The following is an 18,465-nucleotide window of genomic DNA, read 5'->3' on the forward strand; positions in this document are numbered from 1 at the left end:
GAGTGGAATTCCACTGTGTCAGCACATTGCATATCAACCTTTTAACCGGCATGGACAAAGACTTGTATCGATGCAAGTCGATGACCAGAGGGGTGTGAACAGCAGAAATGAGCACATAGCTTACATGCTTTCTAGAGCACCTCACCCAGGCCAGGATAGTGGCTGTATCACTACATGTCTGTAACGTACGGCGCAACGTAAGCTCATTGTCTTCCACCTCAGATTAACCACTCAGCTGTGTGTCTCTGTGTTCATGCCAACTGGGATCTTAACACATCATCATCATCCTCTGTTATCACATTCCTCGCCCTTGAAGTCACTCTTCTTGCCCTGACAGCACAGTATAGTCCGTGTGAGCCTCGGATGAGTCTCATTAGGATCAAACCCCCCTCTCAGGGGTTAACATCTGATGACGAGGGTCAGGATGCTGTACGTGCCGTACTTCTTCCTGCCCCGGATCCAAGCTAAAAAAAATTTGGGCATCAGTACATATTTACTCCTCTTGACTTTGCAAAGCTTTTGAGTACACTACTGATGAACATGTCATAGAATGTGTGAACAGCTCTTCAGACTCACCCATATGTGGTTCTATGCAGTCAATTGAACGGTTGGATAGTTGGGACGCGGGGGGAAGCAAGGGGGATTTGGGTGCCATCTCTGTGGACTGTACTGGGTGTGATGTTGAGGTGAGGTCGAGTATATGCTGTTTCTAGGCATCATTGACAAGGTGTACCGCTGTGAGCGTCTGCCAAAGAAAGGTAGTGGTTTTAGCCTGTCCATTAACATAAGTTGTCAGTTGTCTTTGCATAGGCTGTTAATCACCATCAGTACATGAATGCATGAACAGACCCACCATCAGAACTTGACTACATCACCAGAACCATCACCATTAAATTGGTACATCACCAGAGCCTCCATCAGTATGTGAATACGTCACCAGAACCACCATAGGTATATGAATACCTGACCATAACCTAGAGTACTTGAATACAAAAAAACAAGCTTAGTACAACAGTCAATTGTAATATCAAGTCAGCCCCATAACCAATTGTATCGCATGAATTTACAACCCTACAACTCCCAGTATGTTCTTTAAAAAAGGTAAGAAGATGCTTGGAGTTGTTTTTAACAGCCATCATCACACTGCAGACCATACAATGAACATTTACATCCAGGTATCTTATGGATTACATCTTCTCTGGAGGTCGTCTTTCTTTCGATCGCCATCTTGTTGGGATGACATGATGACTTTTCACAGCCACAACTGGTCTCTGCAGACCTCCATCTTCTCCTGTCTTTGGCAGCACATCCTGGGCAGTCTCAAAAAACTTATAATTCCTACAGCCAATAAGTTGCCAACTTAGCCAGTGACCAACTTAGCCAGTGATTGGGAGCATGGAGAAGATGTCTTTATCAGTAATTCAACTTGTGTTCCAGTCCATACAGGACTAGAGAATACAACATCTACACATTTTACCTCCTGGTATGCTTCCCCTTGTTGTCAATCTTTATAATGTTACATTGGCTCATTTTCTTCATATTCATTTCCCTACAATATCAGATCCTTTCGGTGGACATCTTGTATATTAAGAGAAATTTTCTGAATTAATCTTCCAGGATGGATATGGACAGGGGCCAGATGGCTGAGAGAATTTTACACCTCACCCTAGAGATCCTCTTCCAGCTTACTGGAGAGGTGAGAGATTCTGATGGCGTCACATTACATCATTCTTATCTATGAGAATAACAGATGGACAGAACTGGAGAGGTGAGGAAATGTCTGTAGTGAGATTTATTAATGTGTCTCTCCATAACCAGGATTACACAGTAGTGAAGAAGACCTCTAGTGAGCGCTGTCAGGACCCTGTGGCTGAGGGATGGGGAAGACCCCTGAGCCCAATCACGGGGCATCCATCTCACCCCCTGGTACATGAGGACATCAATGACCAGAAGATCCTAGAACTCACCTACAAGATGATTGAGCTGCTGATTGGAGAGGTGACACTGCTGGGAATGCTGGGACATTATTCAGTAATGCTATGAAGGGATCAGGGGGATGATGGTATCATTGTATGTGTCAGGTTCCTATAAGGTGTCAGGATGTCGCCGTCTATTTTTCCATGGAGGAGTGGGAGTATTTAGAAGGACACAAAGATCTGTACAAAGACGTCATGATGGAGGTTCCCCAGCCCCTCACATCACCAGGTAATAGACAGGACTAAATACTCATGGCCTATAAATATCTGTATGTAAAGAATTAATTCAGTCCCTGTATGTGTTTCCTGCAGATCTATCCAGTAAGAGGACAACACCAGAGAGATGTCCCCATCCTCTTCGTCCAGAGAACTGTAAACAAGAAGATCCCAATGTTCCTCAGGATTATCAGGTAGATGGACAGGTGTGATGAGATCTCCTCTATGATGTGTAGACGGCTGTGAAAGTCTTGTGTTTAGTCTTGTTTTATCCACCAGTATTACATGTGTTATACTTGTGTAATGAGAACGGTGGAGATGGCAGGATTAGAGCTGATCGTAGATGTGACTTCTCCATCTGTCTGTGAGTTTTACAATATTTGTTTCAGTATGAAGATCTGATACTTAATTATACTGCAGAGACATACGTGAAAATTGAGGAGGTGTGTAAAGAAGAGATTCCAAGATATGACTTCCCAGGTGAGTAGTAACCACTAAATGTAGTGGAGTCACAGATTATTCTCAGTCACCAGCTGTGGCTGCTTTATCAGTCGTGTAGTTTGGCCATATCACAATCGTGTGATCACCATTTTGCCTCTAGAGTATAATATTCTCCTCCATCCAAAAATGTTCAAATGATTTTGTGAAAGCCCTTTCCTATAGAACTTACAATCTGGAGGATCCACCCACCTCAAGAGATTAGAAGATTCTGACCATTACCTGCCCAGATCTGTAAACTACAAAGCCAAACAACAATTATGAGGCAGAGACCAGTGTTATATGCGAGGGTCGCTAGGTGTCCCCCAGGATGTGCAAATAAACATATGGAAGTCGGGGGAGTGCATTTCAGTCACAGGCATAGCTGTGATTGCAAGGCAGAATAGAAGGAAGTGTCAGCAAGCTGTTTGTCCAAGGCAGATTTAAGAAAACCTGCCATTGGCTTTTATTTTTGAGATGGTAGTGGGGCGGTCCCTTCTCTGGTCCCAGGTTTTCCATGTGGCCTACGACAACAGGCTTGTTTGTAAAAACCCCTGCAGCAGAGGGTTGGGTGTGTCAGTTTTGGTCTTGCAGGCAGAGCAGAAGGCTTTGCAGAGCACAACTTGTGTGAGGTAACACAGGGCCCAGCGGAGCCAAAAGGCCTGGCACCTTCAGCACTCACAACGGTGCAGTGACCCATGGCAACAGGCCACGGACTGTCTTTGTTTTCCCGGTTACGATCCAGAGGATCTGATTTACTTTCTCTTTGTGAGTACACTGTTCATTAACCCCTTCACCCCCAGAGATTTTTTCATTTTTCGCTCGTTTCCTTCCCACAGCCATAACTTTTTTTATTTTTCCGTCAATATGGCCATGTGAGGGCTTATTTTTTGCTGGGCAAGTTGTACTTTTGAACGACACCATTGGTTTTACCATGTCTTGTACTAGAAAACGGGAAAAAAATTCCAAGTGCGGTGAAATTGCAAGAAAGTGCAACCCCACACTTGATTTTTGTTTGGCTTTTTTGCCAGGTTCACTAAATGCTAAAACTGTCCTGCAATTATGATTCTCCAAGTCATTACGAGTTCACCTGCACCAAACATGTCTAGGTTCTTTTTTATCTAAGTGGTAAAAAAAATTCCAATCTTTGGTAAAAAAAAAAAAAATTGTGCAATTTTCCGAAATCCGTAGCGTCTTAATTTTTTTTTGATCGGGGGTTGGGTGAGGGCTTATTTTTTTTACACGCTAAGCTGACATTTTTAATGATACCATTTTGGTGCAGATACGTTCTTTTGATCACCAGTTATTGCATTTTAATTGAATGTCGGGGCAATCAAAAAAACATAATTCTGCCGTTTTTAATTTTTTACTCGCTACACCATTTAGCGCACGGGTTAATTCTTTTTTTTTTTAAATTGATCGGGCAATTCTGAACCCGGCGATATGAAATATATGTAGGTTTGATTTTTTTTTTTATTATTGTTTTATTTTGAATGGGGCGAAAGGGGGGTGATTTAAACTTTTATTTATTAATTTTTTTTTATATTTTTTAAAACTTTTTTTTTTTAAACTTTTGCCATGCATCAATTGCCTGGGAGGCTACAGCGATGCTCAGATCGCTCCTGTGTAGCAGAATTACTGCATTGCTATGAGCGCCCACCACAGGGTGGCGCTTCACAGCAATCTGGCATCAACAACCATAGAGGTCTTCAGGAGACCTCTGGTTGTTATGCCAACGCACCGATGACCCCCGATCACGTGACGGGGTCAGCGGTGTGCGCATTTCCAGTCTGATGGCTGGAAGTGCTTGTTAAATACTGCTGTCAGCGTTTGACAGTGGCATATAACTAGTTAATAGCGACGGGTGGATCGCGATTCCACCTGCACCTATTGCAGGCACATGTCAGCTGTTCAAAACAGCTGACATGTCCCGGCTTTGATGCGGACTCACCGCCGGAGCCAGCATCAAAGCAGAGGATCTGCCATCGGATGTACTATTCCATCCGATGGCAGAAAGGGGTTAAAAGAGACTTTACTTTGAACTTTTCCTGCGTCACTGCCTCATCACTGCACAGTGTGGACACTGCTGCACTACACAGTGTGCGTAGAATTTTCCGACAAGTTAGAAAATCACTTGGAGAAATATATTATGATGGGCCTCTAAGAGAAAGTGGAGGGAAATTATGCTGTTGGCTTCCTAGAATCCTGATTAGGAGTGAGCGAACATGCTCTGTGATACCCGGATATCACTTGATTATCTGTGTCCTCGGACGTGCTTGTTACTCGGCAAGCATTAGTCTGTGATCGATTTCAAACTCGAATACCCACTCCACGTGTGTGGCACCTGTTACACAGCCAAAAAACGTGGGGATTGCCTGCTGGTCACTGTAATGCCGTAGCCATCTTGGTAGTGGCATTACGCTCATTACTGGCTGTGTGACATCATCAGGGGAATATTATAAAGGAAGGTGGTGTCAGGCTCGGCACACTGACACCATTGCACAGCTCGGTGACAGTTGTTATTGGAGGGAGAGAGTGCTTGCCCAGACGTGTGTGCACAGTACAACGAATCGGAGTAAGTAAGTAAGTGGCTTACTGATAGAAAGCAAAGGGTGGTTATAAATGGTATATTCTCTAACTGGGTCGCTGTGATGAGTGGGGTACCGCAGGGGTCCGTGTTGGGACCTATTCTCTTCAACATTTTTATTAATGATCTGGTAGAAGGTTTACACAGTAAAAAATCGAGATTTGCAGATGATACAAAACTATGTAAAGCAGTTAATACAAGAGAAGATAGTATTCTGCTACATATGGATCTGGATAAGTTGGAAACTTGCACCAAAAGGTTGCAGATGCGGTTTAAAAATGATAAATGTATGGTTATACACATAGGAAGAAGGAATCAATATCACCATTACACACTGAAAGGGAAACCACTGGGTAAATCTGACATGGAGAAGGACTTGGGGATCCTAGTTGATGATAAACTTACCTGGAGCAGCCAGTGCCAGGCAACGACTGACAAGGCAAACAGGATCATGGGGTGCATTTAAAAGAGGTCTGGATACACATGGTGAGAGCATTATACTGCCTCTGTGCAAATCTCTGGTTAGACCGCACATGAGTACTGTGTACAGTTTTGGGTACTGGTGCTCAGGAATGATATAATTGAACTAGAGCCAGTACAAAGGAGGGCAACAAAATTAATAAAGGGGATTCGTGAACTACAACGCCCAGATTAACTAGCAAAATTAAGATTATTTAGTATAGAAAAAAGACGACTGAGGGGCGATCTACTATCAATGTATAAGTTTATAAGGGGACAATACAAATATCTCTCCAAGGATCTGTTTCTACCAAGGAAGGTGATGGTCACAAGGGGGCATTCTCTGCGTCTGGAGGAGAGAAGGTTTTTCCACCAACATAGAAGAGGATTCTTTACTGTTAGGGCAGTGAGAATCTGGAATTCCTTGCCTGAGGAGGAGGTGGTGATGGCGAACTCAGTCGAGGGGTTTAAGAGAGGCCTGGATGTCTTCCTGGAGCAGAACAATATTGTATCTTACAGTTATTATAACACAAACGAACCAAAAAGAGAGAACACTGTCCCAAATAAAATCCAAGTAATTTATTTCATAAATACAATTTTACTTCTGACATAAATAAATACACACCATCACATGTAAACAAGGTGAATAGAAATGACTTCACAGGTATAACACCTTTTTTATAGAATTCTGATGTCTCTGGTTTTATTTTAATTTTGTTAATTGTGTGTTTTCTATGTCTGTTTTTATAGTTTTATATTCATGTTTGGATATCTAAAAGATCTCTGCTCCAATTGGGGGTTTTCTGATCTACTGGGAGGAACAAATATAAGAGGAAGGATCCAATCACCCTTTGGTGTGAACATCGAACAAGCCTTGGAGATGACCTTTTTATTAGAATCACTTTTTTTACAACTGTGTTGTATCATTTTATAATTATTATTTATGTGTTATTATTAGTGTATTGTCACGTTTTTTTGTTGCACTTCTTATGTATTTGTTGTATGACTTCGTCATCTAAGTATATTTAATTATTCATTTTTTCATATCATTGAGCACTTATTCACATTATATTACTTTATAGAGTATTAGTGTTAGGTCTTTCTCCTGGAGGCGTGTAATGATTTTGGGTCCTTTTTGAGTTTTGGGGTTATATGGACGTGGCCTTTTTTCCTGTGACTATTGGTCACATTTACGGTGGAATTGGGAGGAGTCATGCTGCCGCACAGCTACATGTCCATAGGGATCCCATTACAATTAAGTAATATGACCTTACCAAAGATGGTGTTTCCAGTTCCTTCCATTAGTAAAGATGGTGACTGGTGTTGGTGCGCATGCCCGGAGCGCGTCACCTCAGCGACGCGTTGTTAAAGGCTTCTGAAACTTCTGGTGCCGCCGAGTAATGACGTCACGCGGGATTTCCCGCCCGGCGCTGCCGGTGAGGGCCGGAAACATAGCAGTCGCGGTGACACGATACTCTGCGCATGCGCCGTATGAACATACCAGCCTAAAATCATGCCCCTATATAATGAGCGGTAGTGGCACACAGTGAGTTACAGCCCCCCGAGGAAGCCAACGCGAAACACGCGTTGGGGCTGCACAGCTCAGGTTCCAGCGGTGGAGAATTATGGGTGAGGTCATTTGCATTACCCCTTGAGAGGATTTTGGTCCCCCTTAAACTAACGATTAGTTGCAGGATATGGTGTATGGCTTAGCCGCTTTTAGAATGATAGCACTTTATATATGTGGATTTAATCCCTTGCACTTGGCACTTTAAAGGATGATATTTAATTATTGCATATGACTATCTATCTAGCGGCTGTGCCATTACATCTGTAAGTAATTTCTATTTGGTTTGGGTTTAAATTTTTGCTTTGCCCTCCCATCCACTTACATTTGCTGGCCCTGGGTGTTATACCTGTGAAGTCATTTCTATTCACCTTGTTTACATGTGATGGTGTGTATTTATTTATGTCAGAAGTAAAATTGTATTTATGAAATAAATTACTTGGATTTTATTTGGGACAGTGTTCTCTCTTTTTGGTTCGTTTGTGTTATACAGTCTTTTGAGAGTGTTCTGAGCCAAATTTGGCACCCCTATGATGTTTCTGGAGGGGGATTGATACTAAAAGAAATGCTTACTGTTTTGGAGCTGGTGTATCTTACAGTTATTAGTAGTGTTGAGCGATACCTTCCGATACTCAAAGGTATCGGTATCGGATGGGATCGGCCGATATCCAAAAAATATCGGATATCGCCGATACCGATACCCGATACCCAGGGGTGGGATTCAAATTTTTAACAACAGGTCCTCTAAGTCGCGGCGGCCGGAATTTTGGCCACGCCCATTTTCAATAACCCCGCCCATACTATATATTATAATTCTAAGAATGCTAGCACCAAAGAACAGGGCGCTGATACTGTATATGGGAGAGGGGTGTTATACGGGTTGTGTACTACAGCTCTGCATTTCTCTATACATTATTCAAGGACCAAACAAACCTTGAGGAGTCTTCCATGATGTCAACGTGGCATCCACTGTGTTTCTAGCCAGCAGCTTCAGCTGGTAGCTAAAAATAAGAGAGAAAGTGTTAGGGGCACTGTGATGTCTATATGAACACGATCGTGTCATATACACATCAGCTTCTCCCTCCTATATACATACACATTTCCCCGTATACACAGCTCCACTTTCCAGGATCCTCCACCTTCCCCCATCCTAACCCATCATCTTCTGCAACCTCTGCCACTGTTCTGCATCCCCCCCCCATTCACCGACCCCAGCAGCTGGCCCCCCGCACATTCACCAACAACAACGGCAGCACATGCACTGTCATCGTTCGTACCCCCGAGGCCACAGTCATGACCCCAGCGCAGCAGTTGGCCCCCACTGCCGATTGGATCGCCCCCCCCGGGCCGCACAATCACCCCCCCCCCCCCCAGCGCAGCAGCTGGCACCCCTCCCGACGATCGCCCCCCACCCCCTAGGCTGCACAATCACACCCCAGTGCAGCAGCAGCTACAGCCGGCACCACCCCTAATGACCCCCCCCCCCCCCAGCGCAGATACAGCCATCTCGACGTTCGGACCCCTGCCCGGCCGCACAGTCACACCCCAGCAGCACACAGCTGGCCATGGCCGACAATGGGGCAGGGGCGGACCATACTGTATAACGGCCACACATGATGCTCCATACTGTATAATGGCCACACATGATGCTCCATACTGTATAACGGCCACACATGATGCTCCATACTGTATAACGGCCACACATTATGCTCCATACTGTATAATGGCCACACATGATGCTCCATACTGTACAATGGCCACACATGATGCTCCATACTGTATAAAGGCCACATATGATGCTCCATGCATACTGTATAATGGCCCCCCCTCCCATCATGTATGCATGGCTCATCTCCCCCTCCCTATATGCATAGGTAACTCATCCCCCCCCCCCGTATGCGTGGCTCATCTCCCCCTCCCTGTATGCATGGGTGGCCCAGGCACTGGCTCCTCTCCCATCCCCCCCCCCCCGTATGCGTGGGCCACGCATACAGGGGGGGGGGATGGGAGATGAGCCAGTGCCTGACCCACCTATGCATACAGGAGGGGGAGATGAGCCACGCATACAGGGGGACGGGGGGGGGATGAGCCATGCACTGGCTCATCTCCCCCCCCGGCGTATGCGTGGCTCATCTCCCCCCAACCCCCCCCCCCCGGCGTATGCGTGGCTCATCTCCCCCCCCCCCCCCCCCGTATGCGTGGCTCATCGCCGGCTCCCCGGCGCTCCCAGTCCCATCTTGTATCATTCATGGGCATGGCTCCCCGTCCTGGCCGTCCACCGCGGACCTCCTCCTTTCCGCCGGCTCCCCCGTCCTCCCTGGCTGGAATGATTCATACTCACTAGTGTTGAGCGATACCGTCCGATACTTGAAAGTATCGGTATCGGAAAGTATCGGCCGATACCGGCAAAGTATCGGATCTAATCCGATACCGATACCCGATACCAATACAAGTCAATGGGACTCGTATCGGACGGTATCCCTGATGGTTCCCAGGGTCTGAAGGAGAGGAAACTCTCCTTCAGGCCCTGGGAACCATATTAATGTGTAAAATAAAGAATTAAAATAAAAAATATTGCTATACTCACCTCACCGAGGGAACCGGCAGCGTTGTTTGCTTAAAATGCGTGCTTTTCCTTCCTTCCGTGACGTCACGGCTTCTGATTGGTCGCGTGCCGCCCATGTGGCCGCGACGCGACCAATCACAGCAAGCCGTGACGTAATTTTCAGGTCCTTCTAGGCATTCAGTATTTTAAAATTGTGATTGGTCGTGTGAGCGGTCACATGAGCGGTCACGCGACCAATCACAAGCCGCGACGTCATCGAAGGTCCTTCACGCTGCATTCTTAGGAACGGAGGCTGCCGGTTACATCGCTAAGGTCCAGGGGCCTCCGGAGGGGTGAGTATATCCATATTTTTTATTTTTATTCTTTATTTTTTACATGAATATGGATCCCAGGGCCTGAAGGAGAGTCTCCTCTCCTCCAGACCCTGGGAACCATACACTGGGAACTTCCGATTCCAATTTCCGATATCACAAAAATATCGGAACTCGGTATCGGAATTCCGATACAGCAAATATCGGCCGATACCCGATACTTGCGGTATCGGAATGCTCAACACTAGTTATTAGGTTCTTTAGAAGGACTTAGATCTGGGGAATTATTCTGATGGAATATAGGCTGAACTGGATGGACAATTTTTTTTTTTCGGCCTTGCTAAGTATGTTACTATGTTAGAGTCCTGTAGTGTAGATACTGGTGCTGAAGCTGAACCTTCATACTAACAGCCCTTCTAAGGGCTAATCTTGTGCTTTGAAGTTTGTATCAGATACAATCTGCATTTAGCCTAGGGAGAAAGAGCGGTTGCAGGAGCAGGGAGAGTGGCTGAATACAGTCTGTAGGCAGTGATTAGTGATTTGCAGTCAGTTGCTCAATATATAGCTGTGGTAGTTGCTTTTTTGTGTGCAAAAAAATAATTCATTGTGATTATGTGCTTTGTGGTACATTTTATTGTTATATAACACTCCAAAAAAGGGTAAAATTTTATTGCTGGATTAAATTACTTACCCATAGAGTATGGGTTAAATGCTCTGGGTTTCATTTATGTGATATATAACACTACGAAAAAGCATTGAAAATGTTTTACTGTGTTCACTTACTCATCCATACAGTATTAAGGGCTCTGGGGTACATTTCCGTGGCATATAATACTCCAAAAGAGCATCCAAAAATTTTTCCCAATTCAATTAGTCATCCATACATTGTAACATGCTTAGTGGGCAACAAAGATGGTGGAATCACATGAAACTCCCGAGGGAGTGACCGGAGGGATGTCGGAGCCAGAGTAAGCTTGCACAACAGCAGGGGTGGCAGGAGCCCAAAGCTTTCCTGAAACCACTTAGGACTAACCCAGGCTTCAGCTTTTACTGCTGGGGTTCTTGTGGACTGCGGTTGGGAGAGTCAGGAATTCGGGAGTGGTGAGCGGACTGTGGGACCTAGGGTAGTCAGAAGAGACAAGGAGGCGAGCCAGGGCTGGAGAAATGCTATCGGGCTCACTAGCCACAAGGTACCGACAGTTGGCACGTCAGGTGAAGTCGCTGCGAACAACTGGCAGCAGCGATGGGAATCCATAGAAGAATTTAGAATCCTTCATCACATCTCATTCAACCAGTGGGCAGTAGAGGAGGAACACTTGCCTTGAAGGCTGTAGCAGCTGACTGCTGGAACCAGTTGTCACATTCCTCAAAATGGGGCAACATCACTGGTATGTGGTGGGTGTGATACCAGAAGGAAAGCAGCAGAATTGAACCCTTCTTGAGGAATGAACAGGCCTGGGAAAAGCTCCTTGGTGCCGCTCGAGACCACTCCCGAGAGGTAGTACTGTCCTTGGGGTTCTCCACCTCCTATGCGAGAGCAGGCAATGTTGCAGGTGACACAAAGTTCTGTCGCCCTTTTCTATATGTCGGGGGCTCCGGCAATGCCCGTAACCAAGTCACTTGCAGCCCAGGCACCTGCGAATCAGGCTCCAGGAAACAGGTGGAAGCAGTCCTTTAAGCCTCCCGAGGAAGGAGAAGAAGAAGCTCACACCTGAAGAGGGTTACTGCATTATCCTCCTTATAATTTTGTCCCGGCTTTGCACATTCTGCCAAGTCTTTCAGTATAAGAGTACAGCAAATACATTTTAAAAATATTTGAATGAGGCCTGCCAGTTGTTGCCTTTCATGGGTCTTTGGATGACCTTCCTTACAAGGTTTTCTTTGCTTTACATTTTCTGCAAGCCTTTATAAGTGTAGAAGTACATCAACTACACTTTCAGAATATTTACTTAAAAAAATATATAAAATTCTGGATTCAATAAGTCATCCATACAGTTGAACGCAGTTATTGTTACATTACGGTGGTATATAAAACCACAAAAAGTGTTGAAAAAAAATTCTGGATTTAATTAGTTATCCATATAGTATTTGGTGCTTTTTGTGACATTTTGGTGATATATACGACTAAAAAAGCTCTTAAAAACTTGTCTGGATTTAATTACCGTATAAGCCGAGGCACCTACTTTTGCCACGGAAAACTAGGTAAGCTTATTGACTCAAGTATAAGCCAGGTATACATTGTCCCCCATCCCTGTCCTGTCCTGGTATGTGGCTCCCCCTGTCCTGTCCTGAAATGTGGCTCCTCCTGTCCTGTCTGGTGGCTCCCCCTGTCCTGTCTTGGTATGTGGCTCCCCCGTCCTGTCCTGGTATGTGTGGCTTCCCCTGTTGTATGCATAGCTCCCCCGGTCCCGCATGGCTCGGCTCCTCCGGCGCAGGGACAGAGATGCAGCGATGGCGCGAGGAGGGTGAGTATGATATCTTCTGTTAGCCGGCGGCTGCAGCTGTCACTGTGCCACAGCCGGTGGCTCCTGCAGCCACTCCCCCCGCCAGCTTTCTAGCAATGACTCAGGGATGCTACTTTTCCCTGATGGCACACTGAGTGAATATTGTGGAGGCTAGGCCCGAGTCCCACCCTGGCATGGCACATGTGCTACCAACACGGAGGATTGCTGGCCCTACCTCTATCAGGGTTTACTCCATTTCCTACTCCAGTTCCTGCAGCCCCTATTGCTCATCTACCATATTTGATTTGCTGTCTCAGAGCACGTTGTCCACATCTGCCAGAAGCTGGAAGCTCTGCAGCACTGCCTTAGCAAAGCGGAAACAGACTCCGCTGAAGCTAATTTGTCTAGGAGACAAACCACACACCGCTGCAGAGTTATTGAAAGGAATAACAGACCAGATAGATCTGTGGCTCTCTCTGCAGACCCTATAACCAGCTATGGTGGTGTGTGATAATGGGTGTAACCTGGTGGAGATTCTGAAGGTTGGCAAGCTCACACATGTACCATTCTTGTGTAACGTGACTGAGCGAGGTAGCTGTTAGCGTGCTGCTGCTTCTGCACACTCTGGCACCCTACAGACAAAATGTGTCCCAGTCCTGGAGTGCTGCTGTGTGTGGGGTGCATCACACTTACTTGTGGCCCATAGGCCACCAATGATTCCATGTTCCCATCTTCCAGAATCTTTGCAGCAAACAATCCTGGGGACACTGAATTTGTGAAAACAGTCAAACTTTTACTTCAGCTTTTAGTCATTACAATCAAACATATAGGATAGAGCCCAATTGGTTAGGGTCTTTCCCACAGGTGCCGGACTAAACTTTAGCCCTAGTTCTTGGTATGGGCAGAGCATCTCTATTGCTAACTCCGCTAGCATTACAAATTCTTCTCCATCAAAAGCAATGCACCCCAATTCCAACAACTTCTGCCTCTGAGAGTTTAGGTCATTCTTTCCCTGTATCTCCGTAGGCTTAGAGCTTCTAAAGGCCCCGAAGTCCATCTCGAGGTTCCCAAACCTACAGATGGATTCGCATGGAATTGTTTTTTGACAATGCACTGCCTTGAGTAACATGATCACGCTGTTCCTAGCAGCCTATTGCCTGTAACCGCTTCAGTCACTTCACCACACTTTCTCTAGCTGAAGTTGACACTTACTGATGGCGTCCAGTGAGGAAGCCATCATCAGCACAATGATCCCACTTCTGTGCCTACTTAAACAGTCACTGATGGCAAAACATGAAGTTTTGCATGTAGAGCAGGTGGAGATGGAGGAAGACATGAGACAGGGAGATACTACCCAGCCCCATGTAATATGCTCAGTGCGATTGGCTAACAATGAAGGGGTGGAGGAGAAGGAATAGGAGCACAACAGAGGCTAGTACACACACACAAGTTTCCTTCGTGGATGGGCTGAGGAGGGGAATGAGTTGGAAAAGATAGAGGAGATGGGGAGTAGTCATCATGGTGGAGACACGGAAGTGTTGGCTGTAGGATACTTGGCACATATGGCAGACTTCATGTACTGATGCCCTTCCTGTCACCCTCGTGTTATATTCTTTTTGGCCAAAAAAAGAGTACTGGTTGTATACCCTGCTAGACCCACTCTATGTTCTGTCCCCACATGAGGTGAATGGAGGTGTGGTTGACTATTAAGAGTTGTGAGAAAGAGATAAACGTACCTTCAGTATTTCTTCGATGTGAGGCAGACAGGACCAATGCTGTTCAGCATCCGGAGAGATGATCCACACCAGGGATTGTGCAATCCAGACTTGTTTATTTGACATCTGGACATACAGCCGATAACTGGTAATACAGTACTTTCTCCAGAAATGCAGGTGTAGACAAGGTACAGTAAGATGTAGCACCAAGTATGACTGCAAGTGTGAGCAGCAAGAGTGAACAGCAAGAGGTCGAAAGACTGATGCCTTCCTAAGCCCGGTTAAAGCGTGTCCTCTCACAACAGCATGAAACTGAAACTGAAATAGCTGCCAGAGGAAGAGAAGACTTGACCCCTGAACCGGAAGTGGAATACATGCCCACAAGAATTAATGAATAACAAGCTGCCATACGGAAAAAGGCCATTGGGTGACAGCAGAGTAAAATATAACAACATACATAGAAACTGAAGAACATACATGAAACATCACACTCCCCGTCTGAAATTCCGTAAGGGATTTCACTATACTAATGTCCTTGAAATAAAGTCCAACCACCTAGAAAATGAAACCAAACATGCATGCAATGCAATAACTTTAAACAAGATAAGACATTAATTTAAGTCAGTTCCTGAGATAATCCAAAGGAAACCCATCTTCGGATCAGAGAAGCCGCGCTAGGCCAAACTATCTCTGACCCAACTGTAATCCAATGGGCAAAGTACTATTGCAGAGTTCTGTTCATAGTTATCCTACCACAATGTCCTCGATAGAGAGTGTTTTTTGGCAGATGTGCCAACCATGACAGTCTTTGTCTCCATGTGAGTTGAGATAAGATCTCGCAATGTGGACTAACCTTGCGTTAGACTTGACGAGCTTCATCCAATTGGAGAAGCGTTCGAAGCGCTGGCAACCGAAGGAGCGGACTCCTGGATCATCATCTGGATCCTGGATGCTGAAGACTTCCTGGACACATTCACTTCCCTTCTGTTCCAGCAGAAACCTTGGACCTGAAAGCCAAGAAGAGTTAGCAAAGGAATTTATAGACATAGGTCTAGTGGCATGGTCGGCTGGATTAAGTTCAGATGGGATATAGTGCCACTGTTCAGGTTTGGAAGATCTTCTTATTCTCTCAATGCGGTTACTGACGTACACGTAGAAGCGCCTCGTTTGGTTGTAGATGTAACCTAAGACAACTTTGCTGTCACTGTAGTATTGTACGTCATCTATGTGAGTGTCCAGCTCATGCTGAATAAAGTCTGCAAGTTCTACTGCAAGCACGGTCCCACAGAGTTCCAGCCTGGGAATAGTGTGGTCAGGCTTGGGAGCCAACTTGGCCTTGCCAAAAATGAAACCAACATGATCTTGATTGTCGGATCCCGTCACCTTCAGGTAGGCAACAGCTGCAATGGCCTCCGTGGATGCATCTGAAAACACATGGAGTTCCGTCCTAGTGCTAGCAGCAAGTGAGATTCCGGCGTAGCATCTCGGTATGTGGATTTCATCCAAGGCACACAAAGACTGCTTCCAGGTTTCCCATTTCGGTTCCTTATCGGGAGGTAGTGGGGCATCCCAGTCCTTGACGGTTTCGGAGAGCTGTCTCAGAAGGGATTTACCTTGTATGATAATTGGTGCTACGAATCCCAGTGGGTCATATAGGCTATTTACCACTGACAGGACACCACATTTAGTGAATGGTTAGTCTGCACAGTTGATTTGGAAACCGAAGGTGTCGGCTGACAGGTTCCACCTCAGGCCTAAGCTTCTCTGCACAGGCGGACAGTCTAGTCCCAGGTCTATGTCCTTGAATCCAGGTGCGTGGTCACTTGACTCAAAGGCTCTCATGATAGCCGGGCTGTTTTGAAGCAATTTTGTGCAGTCTAAGCTTAGCTCGGTACAGCATATGTTGGGTCCTTTTAAGTAGGTCGATTGCCGCTTCTTCTGTGGGTAGAGATTTTAGTCCATCATCTACGTAGAAGTCTTTCTCTACAAAGTCTCTGACGTCTGTTCAATACTCGGACTCTCCTTCTAGTGCGGTTCTCCGCAGGCCATATGTTGCCACTGCGGGTGAAGGGCTGTTCCCAAATACGTGCACCCGCATGCGATACTCCACCATCTCTTTGCTGGGGTCATTGTCCTTGTACCACAGGAACCTAAGGAAATTCCTGTGGTCCTCTCTGACTATGAAACAGTAGAACATCTGTTCAATGTCGGTGGTGATGGCAATGGGCTCTTTCCTGAACCTCATTAACACTCCTACTACGTTGTTTGTCAGATTAGGACCTGTGAGGAGGACACCATTGAGAGATACGCCTTGATGTTTGGCGCTTGAGTCAAAGACAACTCTAATTTGCTTAGGTTTCTTCGGGTGATATGCTCCAAATGAGGGTAGGTACCAGCGCTCCTCGTTTTCCTTTAAGGGAGGCGCTGGCTCCGCATGGTTGTTATGGAATATTTTGCCCATAAAGGTGATGATGTGTTCTTTCATCTCCGGTTTATTGCTTGGTGTGCGCTGGAGAGAGTTGAATCTGGACAAGGCTTGTTCACGATTGTTCGGGAGCCTTACCCTGGTAGCTCGGAAGGGTAGGGGAAAAACCCAGTGATTAGTCTCATCCTTAAGGAACTCATTGTCCATTATCCTGACAAATTCCTTGTCTTCCATAGACGGGGCTACTTTGTTGTCATCCTTAGTGGTACGAAACACCGATCTTCCCAAGTTGTCTGCATAGGGAGAAGGGATAACATCAGGCAGCTCTACAGGATCTGGAGGCTTTTCCTTCACCTCATAGTGATGTCGACATGGTTTGCAGAATGCAGTGCGCCCATCTCGGCATACGTAGGTCTTAAAGGAATGGACTCCTGTTCGGTCCAAGCATACGTTTCCTATGACTACCCACCCCAAGTCAAGTCTCTGGGCGTAGGGGGCGTAGTCAGGACCATTACACTGTTGAGGGACCTTATGTATCCTTAAATTATCTCTGCCGAGCAGAAGTAGGATTTCAGCATCTGTGTCCAAAGGTGGGATAACGCTGGCTAGGTGTCTTAAGTGTGGTTGGTGGAAAGCAGCTTCTGGGGTAGGGATCTCATCCCTTTGGTCTGGTATTTGATTGCATTCGATTAGCATAGGTAGGGGTATTTCTACATCTCCATTGACAGGAGAAGCAATGAAACCTTGTGCTCTTCTGCCGCTAGTGTCTATGCGCAAGTATTCAGAGTACAGGGCATTGCTGGTCCTTTGATTCTAAAGGCTTCAAACAACTTAGGTCCAGCTAGGGATCGATTGCTCTGATCGCAATGATGGCATATATTTTTACTGCCTTCTCTGGTTGCCCTTCTGGATAGATTCTGATTAGGCATATTCTGGCACAGCATTTAGCACTTTGATTCTCCCCACATACCTCTGATCATGAGCAGGAAACAGCTGTGGTGGACTTGGCATGATTCTGTGGCTCCCCGCCATGGCTTGTAGCGGGACTAGAGGTAACTGTGACTGCTGGATCGCTGGTGGCTGAGGCTGGGTGCAAGGCTGATGGGTGTCTGTCGCTGTGACACTCTTCACACTTAATGGCAGATTTACAGTCCTTGGCCATGTGTTCTGATGAAGCGCAGCACTTGAAACATACACCAAGTTCGCTGAGGATTTTCTTGCGCTCCTGCATGGTTTTGGACCTGAAGCCTCTACATTTGTTCAGTGAGTGTGTTCTTTTGTGAATGGGACACTCACGATTGAAAGACTTATCCCTCGACGGAATAGTGTACTGCTTATCGGCAGGTACTGCAGGTGATGGCAGGTTAGTCTCCTGATGCTTACACTGTTCCTCGAGTCCTTGCGTCTATGTGCGACGCTTTCATACCTTGATGAAGGTGTTGCTGGAGCTGCAGTGTTAGACTCCAGGAAGTCGAGGCTAGGGTTGTTCCTCATTTGGGCTTGTTCGTCAATGAACTTTCAGAACTGAATGAGCGGAGGAAAGATGACGTCATGTGACCTTTTATACATGGAGACGCTCACTGCCCACTTCTCTTGCAGACTATGTGGCAGCTTTGAGACAACTGGGTTCACCCCATGGGCAGTGTCCAGGTAGCACAGTCCAGACAGACGAGGGTCTCTTTTAGCAAGTTCCAGCTCCATAAGCAGGTCACTTAGGTCCAG

At 46.1% G+C, this 18,465-nt stretch overlaps 2 protein-coding genes across 4 annotated transcripts in view; both read left to right on the forward strand.

The window, feature by feature from the left end:
- LOC143767692 (oocyte zinc finger protein XlCOF8.4-like) overlaps positions 1-18,465 on the forward strand; it is a 220,744-nt gene that overhangs the window by 91,707 nt on the left and 110,572 nt on the right. The window lies entirely within an intron of this gene.
- Positions 664-18,465, forward strand: part of LOC143767694 (uncharacterized) — a 28,978-nt gene continuing 11,176 nt past the window's right edge. The window contains exons 1-6 of one of the 3 annotated variants that reach the window (XM_077256183.1): positions 664-951; positions 1,618-1,696; positions 1,819-1,998; positions 2,082-2,205; positions 2,289-2,386; positions 2,582-2,672. In XM_077256183.1, the coding sequence (XP_077112298.1) occupies positions 1,619-1,696; positions 1,819-1,998; positions 2,082-2,205; positions 2,289-2,386; positions 2,582-2,672 (571 nt within the window). In that variant the 5' untranslated portion in view covers positions 664-951; position 1,618. Of the gene's footprint in view, positions 952-1,067; positions 1,697-1,818; positions 1,999-2,081; positions 2,206-2,288; positions 2,387-2,581; positions 2,673-18,465 lie in introns of those variants that run through there. The other 2 variants (XM_077256184.1, XM_077256182.1) reach the window with 2 other exon arrangements.

This window comes from Ranitomeya variabilis, chromosome 4 (genome assembly GCF_051348905.1).
Source record: "Ranitomeya variabilis isolate aRanVar5 chromosome 4, aRanVar5.hap1, whole genome shotgun sequence".
Lineage (NCBI taxonomy): Eukaryota > Metazoa > Chordata > Amphibia > Anura > Dendrobatidae > Ranitomeya > Ranitomeya variabilis.